This window comes from Clytia hemisphaerica, unplaced genomic scaffold (genome assembly GCF_902728285.1).
Source record: "Clytia hemisphaerica strain Z4C2 unplaced genomic scaffold, Clytia hemisphaerica genome assembly, whole genome shotgun sequence".
Classification (NCBI taxonomy): Eukaryota; Metazoa; Cnidaria; class Hydrozoa; order Leptothecata; family Clytiidae; genus Clytia; species Clytia hemisphaerica.
The window spans coordinates 109,478-136,951 of NW_027103721.1; the positions used below are offsets into that span (position 1 = coordinate 109,478).

Below are 27,474 nucleotides of genomic sequence, written 5' to 3' on the forward strand. Positions count from 1 at the left end.
TACATGATAACAATCGAATTTTCTCTTTTCGCAGCCAGTAAGCATTGCATCTCATCTCGTCGTTTGTTGTTTTTCATCGTGGTTCGAATTCAGGACAACTTTCCCGTTCTGGCTCGTTTACCCAACAAGTTCATACGTTGAAATTCGTCTTGATTAGCCAAACGGTACATTCAAAAAACTTTGATTTTGGAACGTTCTGTTTTATCTAGATCGTCATCGATCGTCAGAACACACTAAAAGAAAGAAAGAACAAAGATGAACACAACTTTTTTATTTCGCCATAAGCAGAGACCCTTTTCTGAACATTTCCAACCCATGTAACCCAGCATATCTTTTCAAGAACCCTAATACGAATAGAAGACCTGTCTCAGTGGACCAATAAATCTACCCGATTATAAACGAGAAAAATATCGCCATGCCTGACTTTTAAAACAAAAAGGACTTTTTGACATTCGTGCATGTGATTGGTTTTCCTAAGACTTTCATACTGTAGTCTAGAAAGTTTCGTCTCCTACTGATCACAATGAAAGAAAAAGTGGAGACCATTTAACCTTTAGGAATCTCGAATTTAATTTATCTGGTAAAAAGTCACTTATAACCCAACCTATTGCGTATTGAACGCCATGGTGGTACTCTTAATGAATTCCTTATTTCGCACATAAGCAGAGACCCTTTTCTGGTTTTCCAACCAAGCACATCTTTTTAAGAACCCGAATACGAACAGAAGTCCCCTCTCAGTAGACAAATGAAGTTAAAATCTATATGATTATAACTTGGGAAAAGATATTTCACCAGGCCAGCTTTTCAAATCCAAAAAAGTTAAGGACGTTCGTGCATTCGACTGGTTTTCCGCAGATGAAAAATAAAAAACAATGATCATGATCAATCAAACATAATCACAATGGAATGAAATAGAAGCCCGCCCTCCAAGGTTTTTCATGACACATTGGACTATTCCAGAAAATGTTCGTACACCCCGGGTGGAGGATTTATTATAACGGGTAGAAAAATAACGTCAAACTTTGCCTTGTCCGGGGATAAATTTCCTCCGTCCGGTGGTAATTCGGGATGTCCAGCTAATTTTTGTCCGGGGTCAAAAGTCATTTTTTCCGGAGGGTAAATCACTGAGAACAGTTATATCCTCCATCCCCCATATAATTTTTTGTGGAAAAGCCCATTCCAAACTTACCATGAACGAAAAGAAGAGAGCACAGGCCGACAAGAAATGCCATAAATCGTGATCATCATAAAAATTGCCGATGATACATTTACGATTTCCTTCGCGCGATTGTGCTGCTGTCGTCTGAAAAAAAGGAAGAGATGGGAATGTGATCATCCTATGCTGGGTATGGCGAAGTAGAGACCAGATTCTAAGCTATTCAAAGACTACGATAGTGCTTCAACTTTCGTCTAGGAGATATAACGATTTAAAGTTTGAACTATTAAAGTTTCTAAAAACTTAGAAGAAAGGACCCGGTACTTTAAAAATGAAAACAGGTCAGATGGCGTCTTTGGAGTTTTATCTCATGCCCTGGATTCGAACCAGAATGGAATTATTTGACTTGTGTGGTGTCAAATCCTTCGTAGAACCATTTTCGCTCGAGAAAGTACGAAGTATCCAATGGACTAAGCTGACCTGATGTGAAGACTGTTTTCAAAACATATTTCACTCTCTCTTTCTGATGGTGCAATCTAAGACTTAATAATTATCTTATTTAAGATTATCATTACTTATCTTATTTACTCCCAAAATAATTGGCCATGGAAACCAATTAAGGCCTGTAAAGCGTAAAGACATTTTGATGAACAATTTGTACTTATATTATTAACTGTACACGTTTTTTTTTTTTTTTCAAGAAACCAACTTTTCAGAAACATGAGGCTCAGAATGCCTAAAAACTAAGAAACAACTAAGAAACATGCTGAGGCTGAGAATGAGAAAATAACATTTTTTAACGCGTTTTTTTAAGAACCTTCCAATCTTTGCAGGAAAAATAGGCTGATTATGTCAAAAATTTTAGAAACATGTAAGAAACATTTAAGGCTCAAAAGGCCAATTTCTTAAGAAACATTGAGGCTGCTTGGTAAAACTAGTTTCTTAAAAAAAAAAGTGCACTCTTAATTCCGAGTCAACCAACTCTAACTTGTTAGAGCAAAGCTGTAAAATTTTATAAGGATGCAAAAAACTTATTCTATTATTACAAAGTTCTTTAAGAGCTTTAACCAATGAGGATAAACAAGGAACGAACAACAAACCTAAAATAAGATATATAGAAAGTGATAATAAGACGAGCCTCAGAGTGGAGCAGGGTTTGTGAGGGATGTGGAAAAAGAATAATGAAATGAGACTGAACACATATTCTTGTTATTATCACTTTCTATATATCTTATTTTAGGTTTTGCTCCACGGTTTGACCGTGCAAGTGGACGTATCCCGGAATTGAACCAGGGTAGATTTTCTCTTGTGATTGTGCTGCTGTCATTTTTGAACAAATCGGAAACCATATTGAAGAATCCACAGTACTAAATTTACTAAAATTATATTTTTTTTACGCTTACTTCAACAAAGTTATACATAGTACATGATGGTTGTCATGGAAGTCCCCAATCATAAACCTTTCCGGCTAAATTCACCTGCAGTGGAATCTCCATAACTCGAACACGTAAGGGGGATACAAAATTGTTCGTAAGGTTTACAAGGCATTGTTAACTAACGGGGACTAGAAAACTTGAATTACAGAGGTTCGAGTTAAAGAGATACTGTACTGAAGATTACCCGCCAATGTTTCGTAAGAATGTATTTCGTAGTTTTGCGTAATAAAATTGCTCGAATCTCGGCACGATAGGATGAATGTCGTAGGATGGCTAAATCTTCTTCATTCCCGGCTAATCTTTCCTACTGCAAATTTAAAACCGAAAAAGAGCGATACTCTAAGATTCTGGAAAGGTAAAAAAGTAACTTGTTAGGTCGCTAGTGCTCAAGGCCGTAGACAATAGTCCACGCATTTGTACAGAACAAAAAAGTTTTTTATGCCTGTTTACCCGGGAAAAGCAGCGGAAAGATCCCAAAAATGTGACAGGAATGTTTAGTCAGGAATGAGAAAGAATTGCGTTTTAATCTAGCTTAGCGATTCAGACCGTTAAACATTATCTTTAAGAAAAGAGCGGGTTAGACGGCGCGAGTGGATGTAAGCCCCGGGCTCGAACCCGGGACCCCATTTGTATATGCAAGACAAATTGAACGAAGTATCCACTATGCTAAGCTGACCCAACAAGAAAGTAGTTTTCAAACGTATTTAATGAATTCAAGAAGAGACATATCGGTAATATAGCAACTCATTGATAATTAAATAATTTATATTCGCTTCATTTTGTTATAAGCATAGAAAGAACTTTTCCACTGAATATAGTGGAATGCTTATTGAATCTAGTTAATGCTTTTGTATCTTTGTTTTAATCCTTTTGGGTTTTAACTACACGTACAGTTGAACTCGTGTAATTCGAACTCCTAGAATTCGAAAACTCGCTTTATTCGAACAGATTCTATGGTCCCTGAAAACCTTACAAGAAAACTCCTATAATTCGAACCCATGTAATTCGAAAAATCATGTAAATCGAACAGATTTTCCAGTCCCATCAAGAAATTTTAGTTTCGATAAACGCGAGACCAGTTCGATAAAAAATTTTACGACCCCAATGATAAAGTATGAAAAATCGAAATATAATTTAGATCATTTGCATCGAAAGTTCATACTTTTATTTTCGTTAATGTCAAGTTTAATAGGTTTGCGAGATAACGGGTATGGCCTAGGCAACGTTTGAAAATCGAACCTTTGGAGAGACTTTATTTAATTCAACATCAACGTGTTGGAATATTTCTTCTTTTTTCAACGTGCTAGACTATTGAATAAGGTCCTCAACCAAAACTACGGCAGCCGAAAGATGCCCAAAAGTATGAAATTAGGTTGCCCGGTTTATGAATTGAGAAACCTGACACCAAAATAAACATCTTTCAATTCCTTAAGAGAGAAAGATCAAGCGATCTTTTTATAAGTATAAGTTTCAAAATAAATCTTGATGTATTTTTGCCAACACCAGTGAGGTGTGCGATTCAAAATATGTAGGGGGTTAATTTCCAGGACAACTGTGTAAAAAACTGGGTTAGACGGCGCGAGCGGATTCAACCCGGGATCGAACCGGGAAGATTTGTGTGACAGACAAATTGTAAACCATATACGAAGTATCCACTATGCTAAGCTCACCCAATTCAAAAGCAGTTTTCAAATAGTTTTTACTTTGCTGAATAGATCAGCATGGTGAGTGAATTCATTGTTAAAAGAACACCACGAAGCTGTAAAAACGTTCTTACCATTTACTGTAAAAATCTTAAAGAGTTAAATCTGACCTAGAATAAATGCCTTCGCCGTAACGGAAAGGTATGGTTTTTGCGTCGCTTTGTTAGGACCAGTGACATTAAAAGACAGAGTTTGACGATTGCAGGTTTTATTCCTACGAAAAATATATGCTTAAAGTAAAAAGGAAAAAGTCATTATTTTTTAATGAGATATCACCAAGGGAACAAAGAATTTTTGGATGAATATAACATGAAACTCTAATCTTTTTATAAGAAGCTGACTCTATAAGCCTAGCCGAGAATTCATACAAAGCTAGTTCCCAAGCCACAAGTCGCAGTCGCCTTTCAAAAAGTTCTTTCATACAATTCAGTCATGTAAAATACATAAAGATTTAACTAATAAAAGCAGCTTTCGCAGAATTTCAAAAACGTAAAAATACAACATCAAGATTCTTCAAGTTCTTATTCGAAACAGACATCAAAACGAGAAAACCAGGATGGAGTTCAATTGCACCATCAGAGAAAGAGAGAGAAACTTGTATTAAAAACTTTCTTTATATTGGGTCAGCTTAGCATAGTGGATACTTCGTATTTATAATTAAATATGATCACCTTCGGCGTTGGAAGAGAGCTTAGTTCTGGACTGGGTTCGAGCCGGCTAGGAGACAGCGGCCTAGTTCCACGTGCGCCGTCTGACCTTCTTTTCCATTTCAAGTTTTGAAAAAGAAAATCTTTTTTTGTCAAAATTGAAACTTTAGGGAATTACCGTTGCGATATTATACCATACATATGTTTATCCATGGTTTATCGTTCACCATGCTTAGATAATTCAAAAAACTTCTATTTTACGACATGGTGAGAAAAAATTGACTAGTTTCAGGGCTCGAATCTTAGCAACCTGGTTGCTTACAAAAAGAATGTGTACAGCAGAGTAAACGTTTTATTTTATGAGAACAAACTATATAAGAACGTAAAACTTCGACGGCCAAAATGTTAAGAACAAATTAAGAACATTTCAAGGCTTTGCCGACTCTAAAACAGCCGGTTTTTTAGGAAAGTGGGTGAAAATGGTCACAAAATGGTTCAAATAAGAACATGTTAAGAACATTTTCAGGCTTAAAACTCAAAAAGTTAAGAACACCCGACGGCTTAAAAAAATTAGATGTTCTTATAAAAAAAACGTATATTCCATTTTGTGAAAGTGAACAGACCAGACAAATAGGGCTGCAATGTTAAGGCATACTGCAGCATATTATACTTAATGTGAGTCAATTTTACACGCAAACAATATAACCAATATAAAGAACATACACATCAACTAAAAGTAAATGTCTAAGAAGGTAGTTTTATTCTCAGGCTCAAGATCGACAGGAGAAAAGATGAACTGTATAGTTATAAAATAACACGGAACAAATTTTTGGAAAATTCCAATCATTACGAATCTAATATGGAGAGATGGAAAATTACAATTGCGTGCACTTTTCTCTATGATGACGTCATTTATATGAATCCTTATTAAAAAGCTTCACTAATATCAAATGATATTTCGAGAGTATATATTATAACATATGATAACATACATATGCATATCGGGTGGATGGCACAAGTGTTCAAAATGTGAGTTGGAAAACATTTTAGTTAAAGAGTATGACTATCGTATGATACACGGCTTTTAAAATTTACAGGCACAGTTCAAAAGTTGTTTGCATCGTTTTTTTTAGACGCGCTGTATACTGTATTGGAATAAATTTTTCTTAATAATTGCAGTCTAATACGCAGTAAATAATAATAACAGTAACCCTCCAAAACCTGCGGATAACCGGCCCCCTTTTAAAGGGACGGTGTGGGAGGTCGATTTGGCGCCACCTTCAAGTTCATCAGCGTACATTGAATTAGAATACAGAGGGATCATTGAAGGAGGAGCCATTCATGGACAATATTGGGATGGCCGTGTGGAAAATTGGTGTAAGGTAAAATGACATTCCCTATCAAGTTTTGTATACGTTTTTTATAAGAACAAGCTATATAAGAATATAAGTATTCGATGACCAAAATGTTAAGAGCAATTTAAGAACATTTTAAGGCTTTGTGGACCATAAAAGACCTTCTTAGGAAAATGGACAAAATGCTCCTAAAATGGTGAATATAAGAACATGTTAAGAACATTTTGAGGCTTAAAACTCAAAAAGTTGATCCGAAGACTTAAAAAGTTTTAGATGTTCTTATAAAAAAAATCTTCCATAATTTTTCTAAATTAGAACTGGCTAATCAACAATTTGATCATTCTATTTGCTTTACTTTCTAGAAAACATAGTGAACTTAGACATCGAAGAAAATCGAAGTCATTGATTGATTTCTACTTTCGTTTTTAGGACAAATGCTTCACCTTCGAAGCGATTTTCTCCGACCAAAATGCATTCGAAGTCACCTGCCCGACGAAAGGCTTCTTCTCATTCCACGACGCAAGCAAAGAAGCTTCAGAAATCATTAGAGCCTTAGGCCAACTCCCCACATTCACACGTTCCTGGCTCAAAACAATCGCCGTCAACGGGGATGGGCCGGGCGCCAGGGCCGGTGCAAATCCACAACGCATGAGCATGACAGTTAAATTAAACGAAGCACATCTTAGAAATGCGTACCCCTTATTTTTACATGAATCGGCTCACGTAGCTTTAGTATACGTCGAAAAGCATCCAGCCTGGAAGGAAGCTCAGGAGCTAGACCATGTGTTTATATCAATATACGCTAAAGAGAACCCTGACCGGGAAGACGTGGCTGAAAGCTTTGTTCCGTGGTTGAAAGTAAAGCGTGATCCAGATTCCGAACAAAGTCTTACGATAAAAAATGCAATACCGAACAGGTTGAAAGTTTTTGATGATTTGGTTGGAAAGACATATTCCAATCAATTTTGAAAGGATTGTGGATTACTTAATTCTGACTGCTTGGTTTTATTTTTACGTAATCTAGAATTCTAATATCCAATGTTTGTTTGGTGAACAAATTAACAAAGAAAGTGCTTGATACTAACCAAGCAAGTCTGCTCGATATTAAAGATAGAGCTTTCATTAAATCTCTAGAATTGTTCAATTTTTGTCTAAGACGTTGCTGACGAAGAATTTCTAATTTTACCAATGACAACTACATAAATCCAACGTTTTCTTTGCTAGAAGAACATGTAGATGATTAAATTTTGTTTTATTGAAATATGTATTCAAAGCCACCAAAAAATGTTTGAACAATCTGTTGTCCTTTTTTTGTCTAAGAAACTGGTATTTGTTAATGGGGTGAAGAATACGAAGAACAGGGGTGCTAGAATATGCGAGTAGAGAAGCATTTTAGCCTGACTCTTACCCTCCCCCCCCCCCAAGAAAAATGACACTGCCCCTTGCTCCCACTGCCTATCACGCTACTGAGGAGGACCATTGAAAGGTTTTAAACCAGCAAAACGATTTTGCTGAACATATTGCTGAAGTATTACAAAGTAATGCAAAAAAACAAGAGACATACCTGCCAGTCAGTAAGGCCAGCGACAAAGAACTTGATTGCTATACCCCATGTGACCATGGATGCGAGAGCGAATATAACTGGAAACAACTTGATCTTCTCACCACAATATAACTGAAAAAAAATAGGATAATCACAGGCGCATATATGATACGTGTAAGCTCGAGGCGAAGTGGCATGGTGGCCACCGCTTTCGACTCTCACCTAAGTGACTCGAGTTCGATTCCCACCGTGGTACTTTGACTCACTTGGCAAGTCAACCTATACCATGTGAGGAAAATAGGGTACCACAGTTCTTGATACAAGATATGCCAGACATTGTGGTGTGATTACATTCCTGTGCAAATTTGAGAGTGCTCCTCCCGCTTTGTTCGTGTGTAATCACATGTGTGTACACAGGATCAGCAACGTCTGGAGTAGCGCTATGGATACCTACTCAATTAGGAGGAACTCCTGCTTCGAAAGGAGTATAACCCATTCTGGTAACCTGGAGGATAGTCCAGGGAAAGTGTGCTAAAAACGAATACAATTGTGCATTTTTGACTAGAAAGCATGAAATTTGGTACAGTGGTACCTTAGGGGGTAAGAAACATTTTAAGCCTCTGACCCACTTCCGAAACACCTGTTTGTGTATTTTACAGACCAGAATGCCTCCCAGGCAAGAAAACAAATTTTTGTCTTCAAAACATGTCATATGATATATCGTTGGAAAGGTTTTCTCACACTGATTCTAAAAAACATCACAACACATATATGCAAATGGACTGGGTCCGAGTTATGGGCTACGGAAGTAATTTACAGACCAGTCTGCATGGCCGAAAAATTTTTTCATTTTTGTTCCAAAACATGTCATATCATATACCGTTGGAAAGGTTTTTTCATACTGATTCTAAAAATCATCATGATATGCATCTCAAAATGGACTGGGTCCGTGAAATAAGCCATAGGAGTAATTTACAGACCAGAACGGCTCCCAGGCATACAAAAAATATTTTTATCTCCAAAACATGTCATGTTATATACCGTTTGAAAGTTTTTTTCAGACTGATTCTAAAAAACATCACAACATGTATCTGAAAATGGACTAGGACCGAGTTATGGGCCAGGAGCCATTCTGGTCTGTAAAATACTCCCATGGCCTATAACTCGAACCCAGTCCATTTTGAGATACATATCATGATAATTTTTAGAATCAGTGTGAAAAAACCTTTCCAGTGGTATATGACATGACATGTTTTGGAACAAAAATAAAAAATTTTTTCGGGCATGCAGACTGGTCTGTAAATTACTTCCGTAGCTCATAACTCGGACCCAGTCCATTTTCAGATATATGTTGTGATGTTTTTTAGAATCAGTGTGAGAAAACCTCTCCAACGATATATCATATGACATGCTTTGAAGATAAAAATTCTTTTTCTTGCCCCCTAAGGTACCACTGTACCAAATTTCATGCTTTCTAGTCAAAAACGCACAATTGATGCACACTTTCCCTGGACTAGGAGGTGTAGTATCTATCTATCTAAGTTCGTGAAGATTAAAGCAAAATCCACACATACTAATTCAAAAGTTTCTACCAAAAAAGTTAGATATGTTAAGAGATGTATTACTCCATGTACCTGATCTTAGCAGCGGGCTAATCTAGCTTTAGAAAAAGAAGGACGAAAAACCAGCTAACACACAACGTTGTTTCAACGTTCATCTAACGTTACATGAACGTTGATAGAACGTTGGGAAACTAACCTTCATAATACAATAGAAACCAACATATAGCAATCCATTACAAATGATAATACCCAATAAAAAGGTGGCAAAATCTTTGACTTCGTTTGTAACGCCGTATAATGACCTGAAGTAAAGAAAACATAAAATTTACAGTGCTTTACAGTAAGAGTAAGCTCTAGTTTAGACGGCCGACTTTCTGCCCTGCCTATTCTAATTGTGAATTAAAGTGGGCATAAAGTGGGCTGTCTAAAGCCAATGCATAGCCCTCTTTTGACGTCAATGCAATGACTTCTTTCAATCTTTTCCAAGCAAAGATTTTAACTGCCAACTTTGTGCCCGCTTTCTGCCTACTCTAACAATTAGAATAGGCAGGGCAGAAAGTCGGCCGTCTAAACTAGAGCTGTCTAAACTAGAGCTTATTAAATACTTTGCTTGGAAAAGTTCGAAAGAAGACATTGTATTGACGTCAAAAGAGGGCTATGCATTGACTTTAGACAGTCAACTATCAGTCCACTTTAATTCGAATAGGCAGGGCGAAAAGTTGGCCGTCTAAACTAGAGCTAAGTCTCCGACTGCAGACCAAGGTGACCCAGCTTGCTTTCTACCTGGATTGCTCCACTTACCCTTGATCCTTCTCTTAATTACTGAGCATTAAATTAATTGTTTCCACGAAGGGCCAGAGGCCTCAACGAATACTTACAACGCAATGTTGATACCCATGAAAACTACCAGAAGCATGAACCGGACCTAAAGAATAAAGAAAATTATTCTTTCTAAGGTTTACGTATCCTAATTACAAATTGAAAAGAATACAATTGTCTCAGCCTAATTCGAATTTCTATAATATAATCTCTCTCTAATACAAACTAAAATATTGCTCCCTCAGCTGGAAGGTAAGTGTTAAAAGGTTTTCCGCTATTCGGATATTTCTCTAATTCGAATAAAATTTTTGGTCCCTCTTAAAGATCGAATTGGAGAGTGTTGACTGTACAATCATGGTCGTAAGATTTGAGACAAAAGGGAAATTCCTACAAAATCATATAAACCACAAAGGATTTGGAAGCGCTCTAAGTTAGGTTGGAAGGGTAGAGTTTTAACTCTGAGTTTCAGGATCCAAAGTTCAAAAATGGTCCAATAGGGCTCAGAATAGCCTGGAAGTCTATAAAGCCCTCCCGAATTGAAATGCTAGTACTCGAATAAATTCATCAATTAGCCCAAAAGTGACTTTCTCGCCCGAACTCCAAATTTCGAAAAACGAGGAAATAAGCTAAATTCTCAATATATTTTCACCATGACTGTAGTTATGAAAATAAGCAAGAAGTAAATCATACCGGATATTGAGGTCTGGAACAAATCTTATAACCACGTGAATGCCACATCAGAACAAGAGCTGAAACGTATGGCAATTAAGTAGTGATTAAACTGGCCAAATTCGAACCCGGTCCCTTTGTTCGCTTTTTTTATGATTTTGATAGCACTCGTGAAAGTTCCATGCCCATCAAAAAGGGGTGGCTCTGGGTACGAAACTGCAGGAATAGCGATTTAACTAATGTTTTGACCAAGGTACCATACAAAGTTCATGCTCTCTAATTCGATGTACTATTATTCGATGCTCTCCCTAATTCGATGTTCTACTATTCGATGCGTTCTACTATTCCATACGCTCCCTTATTGGGATGAGCTGGAGTTTTTATAAGATACTACACTAATTGGTCACATGAAATAATGGAAATGACGCGTTCTTTAGAAAAAGTAATGCTTGTAAAAACTCCAGCTTGTCCCCCCTTATTCGATGAAAATCCAATTCCCCTTGAAAATCGAATCAGAGAGCGTCAACTAAATTAAAAAAAAATAGTTCCAAGAAATAAAATATCGGAAGATTACGGAAAGATAAATCTCCATTGAAACGCCTATCTCATACCCTCACACCACGAAAATCGGTTAACCAACCAGGTTATCACCACATATTTCTGTAAAGCCCAAAGGGCTAAACGTTGTGCTTTAAGCTCTTCCAAGCAAAAAAAAGTGAATATATACTACAATTGTTTTCGAAAATCCGCGAAGCTTCTGATTGGTCAAGCGCTGAAATTCGATTGTAATGTCACGTGACCTAGGTAAGATTTCCTACATAACCTCGGCACACTTTTCAGCAAGAGCACGACATCTAGCCCTTCCGGCTTTATAATCTATGGTCATCACTTACCAGTTTTAGCTCTTCCCATATAATAAATTTGTAATGACAAATAGAAACAAGCCATAATATGAAAGAAGCAGAAAGTGATGAAAAAGCCCTCTGAACGATAAACCTGTCAGTAAAGAAAAAAAATTCCATTTACAAAAGCGTATTTCTCAGGTCTATTGACCTCTATGAAACAAACTTACATTTTTACAATTTATAGATTTTATCATTCCATTTGTTTGTCAATTCTAGTTTGTATTTCTCTACGGACGGTGCATTTACAACATAATACACCACTGATATCTAACTACTTGACTGGATAAGGCTTCCCATGTAAAAGGAAGCATGTCTGGGTTTAGAGCTCTTTTCCAGCCATCCTGTTTTCAATTCTAGTCGTCAAAAGCACGATTCGAATGTTTTGAAATTCGAACGTTCGAAAATCTAAGGTAAAATAGAAAACACACATGGCGGACTAATCGACTTCAAAACTGGTCACACTTCAAATGGGAATCAGTGAACAGTAAGCCTATCAAGTGTCTAAAGGAATATGATATTTTTGGAATAAACCTATCAACTCTAAAGCAACACGGGGGAATGCTTTGAGATTGACAATTTGACAGTTTGAGTGTGACAAACCTACTCCCCCTTCATTCAATGTTTTAAATTTTTATGATACATTAACTCTCGCTTATTCGAACTTCTAATAGTTGAATCTTTCTATTATCCGAACTTGTTTCCAGTCTCCGTCAAAGAGAAACCTTTCTAAAATGCCCTCTATAATTCGAATCTTTCTCTCATTCAAGCAAATAAGGTTCGAATTAGCGAGAGTTAACAGTATGATTCGAGCTAATTCCCAGTCCCCGTCCAGGAGAAACTCTCTTGATATATTTTCTATAATTCGAATCTCTCTGTAATTCGAAAATTTAAGATTCCCTGTTAGAGTTCGAATTAGCGAGAGTCAACTAAATTATTTTGTTCAATAAAAGCCACACACTTACCACACCTATAACAGAGGTGAATATAACGAATGCAAATCCAGCGAATGCAAAATGACCATTTATGAAGATATCATGATGGCGCGCTTGATATAATCTCAAACTACATAATATACCAAGGATATACATGAACGCTGTGTCTGTGGTGATGAATAAGAAAACGTTACGAATTTTACTTTTGGAACGAATTCAGCGGATGTAACTAACAAGAATTTTAGAATGTTATTTTAATTTGCAGACAAAAAAGCGATAAAAATGCACAAAAACTGAAAACTGAGAATAGAATAGCAAAAAAGAGTGTACTTTTTGCGGAAAAAACTTTCGTGAATTTCCCATGTGATTTCTTACTTGGCAGAAACTTTCGCGAAAGTTTCTGTCCTTTAAGTAGTTAAAACTTTTCTAGTTAAAACAACACACAAGATACAGTGATATATAACTTTAGTTTGAAACTTACCAAATTGGAAATTGGAATAATTGGGGCACACGTGGTAACAACCACTCATGACTCCTTCCATGAAAAGCGCCCATCCTGAAGAAACAATGCGATGATTGATGATCAATTTTCTTAATCAAATAATTCTTAAATCATCTAGATTTTATAGAAAACAAAAAAGTGAAAGAAAGACAATCAAAGAGTGGTGTATGAAAGCCCATGGAATGAATATTTCAATAAAGGACGCAAACTTCAAATTCAAAGTCAGGGGGAGCCCTAGGAAAAAACTCTATCTTAAGAAAATTGTAAACCGAACAAAGAGCGGTTCATAGAGGCCCATGTGCTCGCACGGTGGCTTGCGAACTAGTATAGCATCATTATTATTATTAAGAAGCCATAGGGCCCAGTGTCAAGGTGTCAATATCCGTATAGTTCGCCCTGGCCTTTACCGACAGGAGGGTGAGATGAAAACTAATATGAAATGTAATAATAAATACCCATAGCATAGAATATCCCATAATGCTTTGGTAGACCATACTTCTGATATTTGTCTGGATTTTTCACATGATGCATGTAAGCGATACGATCCCTGGTTAGAAAAGTGAATAGGTCAGTTGGCACTCTATAATTCGATGTCTACTATTCGAAACGCTCTATTATTCGATATAAATATACTTATAAATATTTCGCTTCAAATACAATAGAGAATAAAAGATATGTTCTAAAAATCTTTAGAATAGTTTTTTTTTGCTAGGATTTAAGAATGTTGTATGCACAAAATGTAGGGAATTTATACTTCCGTAAGTTGATATCAATAGGATGGTCGGAATCCATGATAGAAACTTTAATTCTTTGCGTAGTGGTCAGAGGGGAAAAAATCCTTTTCAATCAGTGATTTCGACCTTCCCATTTTTCCTATCATTGAAAAGGGTGTTGATCGCCAATCGACATTCAAAATTTACCTCGATTAGCTATCGATTATAGAATTTAATCGATAACTGATCGATCGATTTTGTCGATTAAGACCGTCTGGATAATTATAATACCGAGTTTATGTAACGGAGGACATCAAGGGCGACGGTAAGTGAAATCGATGCAAAAACAAAGTTGTTAGTTAATGTACGGCTCTATATTGCCTTTCCTCATCTATAAAGAGACGACGGTATTTTGGTGTTTTTACCGTCGTCGAGCAAAGTGGACGGTGGTTTTGGTGACAAGTCAACTTTGCTTTATATCGTCTCCCTCGATTTATCTCGAATACATAAACTCACTAATACCTTCTCATGACGAAGAACACGAAGAGCAAACCAAGAAGCATGTATCCTATGTTACTGTACACGTTGTTGAAGGCACTGAAATAAAGAAGAGATAATTATCAAAGGTTTTATAGTCAGGTAGCTAGGTCACATAAACAAGTGCTTTAGTTACAAAGTTTGTTTTTGACCATTTGACCATCCAACATTTGCCTGGAACATACACTTTTTTTATAAGAACATCCAAAATTTTTGAAGCCTTCAGATTTTCTTAAGATTTTGAGTTTTAAGCCTAAGAATGTTCTTAACATGTTCTTATTTTGACCATTTTGTGAGTATTTTTGCCCATTTTCCTAAGAAAAAGGGTATTTTTGAGTCCACAAAGCCTTAAAATGTTCTTAACTAGTTCTTAGGATTTTGGCCATCGAAGCCTTCTGTTTTCATATAGTTTGCTCTTATAAAAAAACGTGTAGAAAATGATCATAAATCAATAATGGAATAAACTGTTTGAGTTACTAAGACTATGTACACAAAATTATAATTGCTAAATAGTTCTGAATTTGTCAGAAAGAGTTTCAATAGGCCATTTCACAGTCGTAAAGCGTAACGGGTAATCAAAACCACTGCGCGCTAATAACGACATACTATTAGTCCAAAGTTTTGTAATATTTTGAAGAATTTGCGTCTAGCCAACGGAAAGCCGTTATAGAGACGCAATCAGTCCTGATTACCCATGATCCATTTCGACTGTGAAATGGCCTATACCTTAAGATGTGGTAGGGCCTTGCGCAGAAGAAATTGTAATAGCAGATATCTTGGTCACCACTTTCGTTCGTTACACGTTGATACGTCAACACTAACTGGACGACTGGCAATGCGTAAAAGATACCAACTGTCATCAGGTTCCTAGAAGGGAAAACAACCATAGATTTATAAAGCCTGAAGGGCTAGATGTCGTACTTTTGCTGAAAAGTGTGCCGTGGTTAGGTAGGAAATCCTACCTAGGTCACGTGACATTACAATAGAATTTCAGCGCTTGACCAATCAGAAGCTTCGCGGGTTTTCGAAAGCAATAGCAACAATATTTTTCGGATATTCAATTTCTTTTTGCCTGCGATGACTTAAAGCACGACATTTAGCCATTCGGGCTTTATAAATGTATGAAAGCAAATAAGGAAGTTAACGAAACGAAACTGGTGTTTACCGGGTGCGCCAGAAAAAAAGTATAAAAAAGTTTTTTGAGTAGGTGAAATTTTTCAATTTTTTTTACATAACTTTTGGTTGACTGAACCGATTTTAAAGTTTTATATACCAAAATTTAAGTCAAGCTTTCTTCTATAAAATAAGGAAGGAATCAACAAAAAATATTTAACTGTAAGCTCATAATATACTCTTCTTGGAGCACCCGGTAGGAATTTCAAAAGACTCCTTCAAATGAAATGATTTCATCTTTAATTAACAGATATATTTGATTTTAAGGAAATTCAAAGATTTTATCAAAAAGTCACAATCGCACACCATCCATCAACTACAATCTTCTTATTTTTTTGTATTGTTTTTACAAATTAAAGGCTAAAACCTCCACAGATGCTGCTCCCAGATACCTAATAGGGCGTAAGCTCAGTGTTTTTAACAGAAAAGATTGTCATTTTTTCTGACAATAATCTCATGACTTTTTAAGCTTTCCACAAACTAAAATAATATCATACAGTAGATTCTCCCTAACTCGAACACGTACGGGGAACACAAAATTGCTTAAGTTAAAGAAATTTCAAGTTACAGAGTGAGGTTTATATAAAGGCATTGCTAACTGAAGGAATCATAAAACTTGTTTGAGTTAATGAAATATTCGAGTTAAAGAGGTTCGAGTTAAAGAGATTCCAATGTATTAATAATATCATACCAATAATAAATGTTGAATTTCTTTTCCAATTTTTTGTACGACTTTCGAGAAGTGTCAACGACCGTTAACTTCAACTACAAAATAAAAAAGTCAAAATCAATAATACCTGCTACACGCATTTTTTCATTTTAAGAACCAATTTCAAAAGAACACAATGTGGAAAGTTGGCCAAAACATAAAAACAAATTAAGAAAAAAGTACTAAGAAAGTACTGATTTTAATATTTCTACAGATTTTAAACCTGTTTTCAAGAACATCGTAAGTTAGAATATTTAAGCCTTAAAATTTCAAAGAATTAAAAACTTAAGATCAGCTTGAGAAAAATTACTTGTTCTTATAAAAAACGTGTAGTGTGCACTTGCATTAATTAAGCTTTTTGATTCCATCCATCAATTACTCTAATAAATATTGTTTCAAATCAATTTTTTATTAATTCTATGAGTAAATTGAAGAACCGTTTTAAATTCAGCCCTGAAAATACTCAATTTCAAATGACATTTACACATGTAAGAAGTTTTCCAAAAAGACTGTTTTTAATTTTGATACAAAACCACAAACCCATGCAACATGAATCATGTCTGACAACGTTGAAGTATCGTAGCATCAAGTCTTTGAGAACGAGGTTCACAATTATTTTATACATTTCAAGATGAGAGTATTAGAAATTGATTAATTCTTTAGAATAATTTATCCAAGCAAAGAAAAAAACAATTCGACTCACATTCAACCTGTATACATCCTTATCGTGGTGCCTGTCATCAAGAAAATCGTACTCATTTTTATCAGCCAGAGGACTTCGTAAATCCTCCTCGTCAAAGTCTTCATTGTCTAAAAATATATCAAATAACTTGAAAATGATTGTCAAAAACATAGCGAAAAAGAGATTATCTTATATAGAGAGAAAAAAGAAGATTAAAATCCACACAGTAGAATCTCTACAACTCAAACATCTATCTATTAACATCAGCGACCGTAGTGCAATGATAGGGCATCTGGTTACGTTGTGCAAGGTCAATACATGACCGAGTCATACCAAAGATATTGTACAAAATACAAAATGGTACTAAATGCCTCGCTACTTGATACTCAAGGGTGAATTTGGTTATTCAGGGAGAAAGAGTGGTAATCTCCCCTACCTTTGGGTAGATATCTATCATAAGAGGAGCCTTTGGGTCGCCTGCGACTGCGCAAATTTTTTTTCCCGTAGACGGGCGGAAATATCTTTAATGGTCGGAAATATCACAGCGTAATGGTCGGAAATATCATAGCGTAATGGTCGGAAATATTATTTGATGGTCGGAAATATCTTTTGATGGTCGGAAATATCATTTGATGGTCGGAAATATCCAAAGCTCTAAAAATGTGGAAATTTAATGGTCGGAAATATCCCGCGCTTTTAAAAATGCTTCACCAGCAAAATCAATTGTAAAAGGGGTTACGCACGAAACGAAAGTCTCGTGTTCGCAAGCGAAAGGTTTTTTTAAACAGTACCGTAGGAAGCTTATTTCTCATTCCCGGCGAAATTTTCCCATTTACAACAGAAAAGGACCGAAACTAGCCCAATTTTTGTTAACTTGTTTAATAAAGGGTTAGTTGGGTGTTATCTACCGTACTTACACATAACAATCCAAACGCTTCCTTATCAAAAGCGCTGAAATCCCAAAAAAGTGGCTATACCGCAATTTTGCGATTTTGGCGCTCTCGATTACTAGGGGTACGTACGGTAAAATTAAAACTAAGGGAACCCAGCCGTTTGCGTGATGCGTGATCGCGGGAAATAATTCGAGGCATGGTGCGTGATTTGGGCTATTTTCGTTATATTTGCATGATGTATCAACCACTTTTGGTGATTTGCATGATTGTCACGAGAGCAAGATAGATTTCTACAGATGCATTTTAAGCATATAAAAACTCTGGTCAAGGATACTTTGGAGGCTGAAGTTTTTCTTTAGCTTTTAAAGTATCCTTGCTCTGGTGACAAAAACTTGATTTTGGGACATTGAGCCTCTTTCACGAAGTTAACGTATTTTTGAAAATGCTTAAAAGAAAGTTTTTGAAGATCAAAAATTTTTTAGAAAGTTGATATTCTATTTTTAAAATAAACTGCTTTTTGAACTGGACATTTTCCTGAAAGCACCGACCAACCTCAAATTGCATACTGCTATATGATACACTGACCCTCCCCCAGCTCCACCAGCTGATTGGTTATAAAATCATCAAATGTTAATGTTGGTGAATTTTAATGGAAAGGAAACGTGTTAACTACACCAAATGTCAGAATGTTTACTCTAAGACCTAATTAATGAAGGACTTGGTAAATCCTGATGGAATACAAGATAGAATGACATATTTCTTTATAAGAACGATTAATGAGAATCGAGGCTCAAATGGCCAGGGTATAAAAACAACTTTAAACACAGTTCTTACAAAAAAATAACAATTGAGGTGAAATAAGCAAAAATTGTATGCTTTTTTATTATAAAAATTCAATAAATACAATTAATGGGACAAAAGATAGCCTCAAGTATCTTAAAAATTTCGATCTAAAATAAGAACATCATAACGATTCTAAAATCTAGCATGTCCTAGAAATTTCCATAAATTCCATATATCCTAAAAAAATTCATAAGTTCAAAAACCCAGAAAAGTCAAAGATTATAAAATATATAAATCTATTCCTTTTGTTGAAATAATCCATAATTTTACCTCTTGACAAATCGAGCCCTGGGCCTGGGTATGACTGTTTTTTGCAATTTTTTCAAGAACTGGGATGGTTGTTACTTTAAAGGTAAATTGGGTGTGTCAGGTATGTGCAAAATTCTGTTTCTCACAGGGTCAATTTTCAATTTTTGGCTTGAACATACCCATCACTTAATACTCCTGGTCCCTGGAAAAATCACCCAAGCCCAATGAAGAGTTTTTTCTGGCACAGCACAATCATTTATACCGTCAACTGCTCTAACTTAGGACTATCTGACAAAACATGGGACGGCAATTCGGCCACCATTTCACCGAACCTCCAAAATAATTTGATTTGAGTTAATGAACGGTGTATCAAAAAATACACGATAAATTCTTTTTCGCACCAAGTAGGCTTTTAAATCAAAATATGAAGAAAATCCGTAGTGGAATAAATGCCTGTGTCTGGAACGAAGAAGAACAAATTAGTGGCAAAACGACAGCGTTTGACGTCACTTGAACGGGCGGCAAGTTACACGCTTGTTATTGGTTAATCCCATCAGGCGATAAGTGGTTAGGCGACGAGCGTTCTCTAATTCTCCAATCAGGGTCCAGTCATTTCGAATGAAAACAAAAAAGTTAAAAAGGGCGCGTTATCAGTGAAAGTTATCGTGACATGTTATGACAGAAAGTAAGATTGATAAACTTGGTGGAGTGCAGGCCAGATTGTCAACAGTCCCATGTTTTGACTAATCGTCCCAAGTTAGACGGTAATATACAGATTTTAGTGAAGAAAAAGATCCAAGAATTATCCATTTAACACGTTTATATTGAAGCAAACAAATCCCATTTGATGCACTTTCATGGTCCATCAGACTGTCAGTTGTCGTTCGTCCAGCTGTCAGTTACCGTCTGTCAAACATCAATAATAATCATATCCAGATATCATAACATATAAACTTATCAAGCATGTGATGAATGTACGCTATGCATATACAGCACTCACACACGTATTATACGTGATTAATATATCGTACTTGATCATCAAGCCGTTGTTCCCTTGTTTCTTCCATCCACTTGAGTAAGCTGATATTTCTAGTCTTTACCAGCTGTGACTGTTCCCATGCCATTTCCAGAAGAATCGTGAATTTAGGAAAATCAAATCTTCGCTCTCTCAAACAAAACAATCAGTGAACAGGTAGCTACAGTTTCAAAATTGGAAGAATGAGGTACAAAACTGAACCATCATAGTTCCTAGATATATCTGTTCTGTTTAACTGTTTTTGACAGCTGTAATGCAAGCAGGCAAGTCACAACCAGCCAATTCTCTAATCAACAAAAAAGTGATGCTGGAGCTAGCCATTTTGAATATTCTGCCTTGACATTTGCCAGCTTGTTAGATAGAAAAAACACCAGGATAGAAAACAGGAGTACTTTTAATGTTGTTGATAATTTTAAAGCAAATCTTCTAGTCAAAGCAAGTCAAACCCAACAAACCAATCAATGTCGTCAACAGCCAAAAGTTTCCAGGTCTTTGGTTTTGTTGACAAAAATGTTTTGTTTACTTTCTTGTTGTCGGGGGGAAACCCGATTTGCCGATTAGTGACTTTCCCGCCTATTTCCCGATTTCCTATACTTGGTTGGACTTACCATAGTTAAAAACAGATTCGTAAATGTAAAGTTAATTTAGTGAGTTTGTCCGTAGAATGTTCGAATCGTTCGAAAAGTTGCAAAAAAGTGGAAGATTTGAAAAATGCAACACGCATAGTATTGATTTTCGGGTTAATTTCGGTTTTTTTTCGCACGCCCGCCCGCCGTTGAAAAAAGGGACGCACTCGCTCGCTGCGCTCGCTCGTGCGTAAAAATGTAAACGAAGATAGTAGCAAAGGTGGTGTTGTGTGGCCAACTTGTTGTGTGTGCCAGACAAGCTTTTTAGGGAGAGAAAGTGGTATTGAACTTTTTATTCAAACACGACTCTTCGTTCTTTCTTGTCTTTTTTATATCCTTTCCTCCTCTAGCCCCACTGTAAGGGTCATTTATTGGCCAAATTTTCACTGCATGCACTGCCAGCTGGATGCGTAACACGTACAGACGTGTTCGATTTTGGAAGCCAAATTTTCTGCCGAACGTATGGTCATTTTCAGATCGAGTGCCCCCCCCCCCAGGTAAGGTCTAGAATGGGAGGGTGTCCATAGGTAGGGTTGGGACTAGCTTTAGGGTGATTTGAGAGCAGTGGGGGCTAGAGGAGGAAAGGATATAAAAAAGACAAGAAAGAAAGAAGAGTCGTGTTTGAATAGAAAGGTAAATACCACTTTCTCTCCCTAAAAAGCTGTCTATGTCTTGTGTAAAATACTGTATAAGAACTACGAAACAGAACAGTTCTCAGATAGTGTCTCAAAAACTTAAAATAAAAAACTACTCTGGCACACACAACAAGTTGGCCACACAACACCACCTTTGCTACCATCTTTGTTTATATTTTTTTGCTGAAGAAGCATTTTTAAAAGCGCGGAATATTTCCGACCATTAAATTTTCAAATTTTTAGAGCTTTGGATATTTCCGACCATCTGCTCCGACCATCAAAAAATATTTCCGACCATTAAATTTTCAAATTTTCAGAGTTTTGGATATTTCCAACCATCAAAAGATATTTCCGACCATCAAATGATATTTCCGGCCATTACGCTATGATATTTCCGACCATTAAAGATATTTCCGCCCGTCTACAGAAAAAATATTTGAAAAAGAGTATTTCCGACCATTAAATTTTCAAATTTTTAGAGCTTTGGATATTTCCGACCATCAAATGATAATTCCGACCATCAAAAGATATTTCCGACCATTAAATTTTCAAATTTTCAGAGTTTTGGATATTTCCGACCATCAAAAGATATTTCCGACCATCAAAAGATATTTCCGACCATCAAATGATATTTCCGGCCATTACGCTATGATATTTCCGGCCATTACGCTATGATATTTCCGACCATTAAAGATATTTCCGCCCGTGTACGGAAAAAAAATTTGCTGCGATTACAGTCATGGACTTATCCATTAACTCAAGAGAGGCCTTTATCAAGAAATGTCATTCTCAATTCTCAATTCTCGATTATCAATTCTCAATATATTCTAAAGTCTTCTTAAAAGTCACTGAAATTTTGATTTTAGTGTAGGACCTGTAGGAAAATATTTCATTTTAATCAATTTCAGCTTGTAACTTTTATTATTAGTTTTCATTTATGAGCAATTTATTAGTAATTTATTTATTAGTAATTTATTTATTACTCATGATTGCCATTAGAAACTTCAAAGAAGATTAAATTGATGGCTATCTAATCATTTTCAAGGGATTCTGAGCTTTAATTCAAAACAAAATATTTTGTTTTAGAGACAATCTTAAGAATATATCAATAAACGAATTTACCATTTACAGCATTAGGGCTTTGTGGTACTGCATTATAGGAATTGACAGAGTTGCTTCCACCAGGCGGTAACAAGCGATCTGATTCAAGAAGCTCTTCATCGGAACGCCCGCCACCCGCTCCATCTTCCTCGTCCTCTTCGCCTTCCTCTGAAGAAAAAGAGAGATTTGGAAATAGGTAATTAGTCATTTTAATAGATTTAAAAGGTTTCATACACTGCACAATATATTGTCAGGCAATATATTGATGACATATTTTCCGTAATATATTGTCAGCTTGATTTGCAATTTATTTTCCAACAATATAGGGGGATTGTTTACAGAAAGAAAATTCCTTTTCATAAAAGAATACCTTTTATTTACTTCGTACATTACGGTCTAAAAACGATATTAATATATTGTGTAGTCTAAGTAGCCCTTAAGAAGCAGTCAAAAAGTGTTTCGCTGGCGCTGATTGATATAAATAATGTCCAAATAAGCAAACTATGTAGGATCAATGGTATTTTGATTCTAAAACCTTTTCCTGAGACGATAATGTAACTTAAACCATCACCTCATACATCATGGGGCTGCCAAATAATAATCCTTCAAAGCAAAACCACAAGGAGTAAATAATATAGATAATTAAGTAAATTTATATGAAGAAGGACCGTTTGAATATACATAATTGATTCAAACATTCTCATCTGAAGTATGACAATTCAAGAGATAATTAAGTAATGTATCAAAGCGATAAATACTAAGTATACTTTTCACTTTCTTTGGAAATAGATATGTGTAAAATGATTTGCCGCCAGTCTCTGACCTAGAAAAATAAGAGCAAAATTTATAAAAATTATACCACCTTTACTATTACTGTCTTTAATTTGGATTTTAACTTTCACTGTAAGGACACAAAGTAAGGATACAGAACTTTTCTGAATTCGGATCAAAATCCAAACATATTATAATGATATACTCATGTTTAAGGATTCCACAGAAACACTTTTTTGAGGTTATGATTCTCTAATGTGCATCATAGGTTGTGCCGTATCTAATAAATCAAATTACAATTCTATACTAAGTATGAAGTTTTTTATATGACTCGGCCCAGGATTGAACATACAACTTTGTGCGCCATAGCTAAAAGCTCTACCATTGCACCGAGGATCATTTCTAATGTGGTATAGGGTATTAACTTATTAGCTTTAACAGACAGAGTATACTTACGTGCACCAATAGGCAGCCATAACAAACAGTGCAACAATGTAAAACGATCCATAAACTGCTAATGGCATCAACACTGGCTCAACATAATCTTTGACTACGAAATTGGGAAAATATTGCATAAAATTGAACGTATATGTCAGATACAATCATTTCATGTTCAAGTCGCAGCTGGTCTACCATTTTAACGTGACAGCCATAAAACAATATGAAATTCAAGTAGCACCACTGTAATGTCTATTGACATCACCTAGGACATTACGTCACTTTAACAATAGCTGATTTGTTACAGCGATATCCGTTGGTGGTAAAGTTAAATAATTTGACGTTGTATTGTTACTGATCATATTAAAACACGGCTTACCTTTTGGCAAACTGATCACTTCAATTTCTATTGTTTTATTTCGAGACCCTGGAAAAGAAAATTGACAAGAAAGTAAAAAAGTATTCTAACTATAAATGGTGATGGAAATGAAAAAAGTTAAAAAGAGAAATGGAAATTTTATTGTCTCCCAGCCATGGCAGGTGAAATTTTTTTCCCAAAATTTTGGTCTTCTCACTTCAAGCTCTCCAAGGCCTATGAATAGAACAGTAAGCACAGACTAAACTCAATCTCATTTTAATTCCATACCATCACCATATAAGCTACAATCTGCTTTTGTTCTTTTAGGTATAAATTTCAGCGGGTTGAGGTGATCGCCATCATTAGCCTGTGAGAATGGGTTGATGCTGTTCTTTCTGGTCGTGCAATCTGTGTCAGTAGCTTTGACCATGAACACAATGAAAATCTTCTCTAAATGCCCTCTCTATGGTGATAGAAAAGTTGTAGTGTATTTATAAGCTGTCAAGGGTACTAGAGTATTATCCCATAATAACTTTATGCATATGTTTTTTGTTCTAAAAGTTACGGTGAAATAATTTTTTCAAATTTAATAAATTATACCTTTATTTGTTTTCAAACTCTAGACTAATAAATTTCAAATTTCACTTCATCATGTTGAGGTGAAATTTAAGTGTTGAAGTTAAAAACTATTGTGCCCCCTTTGTTGTTTATATATTTAATGAAAGCAAAGATGTGAGACCTAATATGGATAGTTCTTCTCTCCCAAAGTATTCGTTGGGCTTCCAATTAAAAATTGAGTAAGAAAAAATCTTTGTGACCTCATTACCTCCACAACAATACCAGCTTGTTTGGTCATTGTTGCATGCATTCCTGTGTTGGCAGCAGTAGATTGTGTTAAGCTTGCACATTGCTATTGACGTAGATACAAAGAAAGATTATTTTAGATCAGTTCAAAAGGAAAGGGAAATTGAGAACTACGTACAGAGTATATATAACAGTCCCCTATGGCAGAAGTTGTCTCAATTTAGCATGGAAACCTGACAATCAAAACTGTTTTTAAATCCAATCTTTCAGATTTTTATGTTTGTGATGGCTTTAGCAGCAGATTTGGTCACGTGAGAAGACCAGAGTTTGTGTGGTCGAATTACGTTACGAATTCGTTTGGTTTTAAGTTGTAAAAGGTTAGTTCACATGAGGCTGTGCTAGATCTGTGATGGTGTTCCCTTATTCACATATTAAAATTGATTTAAAAGGTGTATAAAATCAAAAAATATTTGTTTGATTCCATACATCAGGCTTTGTAAAATAATTAAGAGTGGGTACAGATGGAAATATGGAAATTTCTAGATGAAAAAACTTACTTTGACATTTTGCACAATAAGGACTGCACAAGTTTTAGATGCTGATGTAGCAGTTACGAGAACTCTCTCATCATCAGGTAAAAATGAGTAGGTGAAAAACTAGAAATTAAAAAAAAGAATAATCCTTACTAAACTTTTCTAGGTATTTATATAATTTGAGAATCAAGATCAATCACTATAGTATGAGATATTATATATAAATGCTAGATATAAATATGAATGAGAGCTTTGTCAGCTAAATCTTTTTTAAGGACATTGGCGTGGTGTCAGAAATTGGTGAAACTTTTTTACTCACTGAAGATTAAGTATTTAGTGCAACTTTCCGTAAGTGAAAAGTAATACACTTTATAAAGTATTTGGGAATCGGGAAAGAGTAATACTCACATAATTCTAAATAATACAAAAAATCTTACCAATAGCTCTGCAGGAGTAGTTGAAGCAGTGTGAACTTTTCCAGTGCTTAAAATTAGTTGAATAATTTAAGTTCAATACAGCACTTTTAAGAAACCAGGATCATACTAATATTTTAACAAATATTAAATTATGCAAAGCACAGTGTTTCAAGCACTCTAATGACCACAGCAACCTATGCTTGCCTAAATAAGTTGATATTTTAGATTTATAACCCAGTAATCTAGGACTTTGTGACAGTCTTTTGATTTTTTTCACATGATCCATGGCAAGCCAGCTGGTCTGAACGAAACATTAGATTGAGCCAGGGTACAAACCCTGAACCCCTGGTTTGAGGCACTGACGCCTTGACAATTTGTGTCCATCACTCCCCCATTAAGTTGAATAAAACAAACTGAATGAAAATGATTCTACCTTAGCTGATAGTCCAGATCACTCTTGGCAATCATTCTGTAGGAGAAACCAATAGGATTCAAAGTAGAGACATCAAGGTAAAAGCTTTCAACTTGATGTAAATCATTCCCATCAATAGATCGACAAATTGTTTGGGTGAAATAATTGTAAGACTTCTCACTGAAAAAAGAAATTTGTAAATTTATAAGTAATTCAATTTATTCATTTCTACCTACTACCAAAAATAGTTTTTATGATTTTACATGCCTTTATAAATATTAGTGTCATTTACCAGACACTGCCTTTATTTCTACTGCCAAATTTTTGGTGAAAACAGCCTTTTTAATAAAGTGGAAAAATACTAAGGCAACATTTTTTTGCCAGTAAGACAAAAAAACTTTGCTTACCCAGCATTATAAGGAAGACTCCAAGAGATAACACCTCTCAACAATCGTGCCACAAAGAAGATGGGCGTATCAGGTGAAGCATCTGGGCTGCATACTCGAATTCTAACCGTCTAATGTGGAATACAAACATTGAAACTATAGTGAATGAAAGATTTTTGTAAGGCTGTCAATACTGTGTTGATTAGTTTTAGACAGCTGACTGCACTGCCTATTCTGATTTTTAGAGTAGGAAAAAGTGATCAGAAAGTTGGCATTTGAAATCTATGCTGATCTTTGCTTGAAAGAATTCATTGTATTTCATGGTTGTTTAGGAGAACGCAACGGTCTATTGCATAACAAATTACTCCACATACATTACTTTCTCTCAGCCAGTACAAACTGAATAAATTATTTTTCCCCTAAGTAACTGCTGTTTTATAAACGACAAAACGATAAGATGAAGCTATCCAAAAAAAATTCTGCTGATAGTTATTCAAAAGATCGTTGTGTTAAGTCCCAAATTACTATTGATTGATGTCCATTTATATCAAACAGCCAACTTTCTAAGAACTACATATTTTACAATTAGAATAACTCAGGCAAAAAGATGGCTGTCTAAACCAGTGCTTTAGTGATATTCAAACATCTCTTCTTGGAGGTTTTAAAATACCATGTTAATTCCATGGAAATATTAGGGGGAAAATAGAAGAAAAAAGCCAATGCTTCATACCCCATTTTGTTTCAATCTTGTTTCCGTCAAATTGAAAAAATAAATATCTTCTACTCCATCTTTAACATGACCATCATAGACCTTATCAAGTATTGCATTTTGAACTGGTTTGGTTCCATTTTGAGAAAACGTTTCAGCATAACAAATGGTTGCAGTTAACCACAGCCAAAAAAACAAAGACATTGAATTAAAATTATTTT

The 27,474-nt window shown here is 35.5% G+C and overlaps 1 protein-coding gene across 1 annotated transcript; it reads right to left on the minus strand.

Annotated features, from left to right (window-relative positions):
• Positions 1 to 20: 20 nt before the first annotated feature.
• Positions 21 to 27,474, minus strand: LOC136804315 (SID1 transmembrane family member 1-like). Its single transcript, XM_067061022.1, has 25 exons — positions 27,275 to 27,474; positions 26,566 to 26,675; positions 26,180 to 26,338; positions 25,768 to 25,813; positions 25,355 to 25,453; positions 24,820 to 24,903; positions 24,282 to 24,456; positions 24,015 to 24,062; positions 23,654 to 23,747; positions 23,194 to 23,249; positions 22,448 to 22,594; positions 17,065 to 17,171; positions 16,344 to 16,417; positions 15,206 to 15,346; positions 14,465 to 14,539; positions 13,685 to 13,776; positions 13,209 to 13,283; positions 12,758 to 12,894; positions 11,784 to 11,886; positions 10,912 to 10,970; positions 10,281 to 10,327; positions 9,599 to 9,704; positions 7,862 to 7,972; positions 1,190 to 1,303; positions 21 to 233 (listed from the first exon to the last, which is right to left on the minus strand). The coding sequence occupies exons 1-25, from the start codon at positions 27,455 to 27,457 to the stop codon at positions 171 to 173; spliced, it is 2,505 nt and encodes an 834-aa protein (XP_066917123.1). The 5' UTR covers positions 27,458 to 27,474; the 3' UTR covers positions 21 to 170.

What these genes read in the sequence shown, in the direction of transcription:
- LOC136804315 (XM_067061022.1), bottom strand. Translation starts at nt 27,457, where the DNA reads ATGTCTTTGTTTTTTTGGCTGTGGTTAACTGCAACCATTTGTTATGCT. An exon ending in CTACTCCTGCAGAGCTATTG is followed by an intron (nt 25,454 to 25,767) that starts GTAAGATTTTTT and finishes TTTAATTTCTAG; the next exon opens with TTTTTCACCTACTCATTTTT. An exon ending in ATGGCTGCCTATTGGTGCAC is followed by an intron (nt 23,250 to 23,653) that starts GTAAGTATACTC and finishes TTATTTTTCTAG; the next exon opens with GTCAGAGACTGGCGGCAAAT.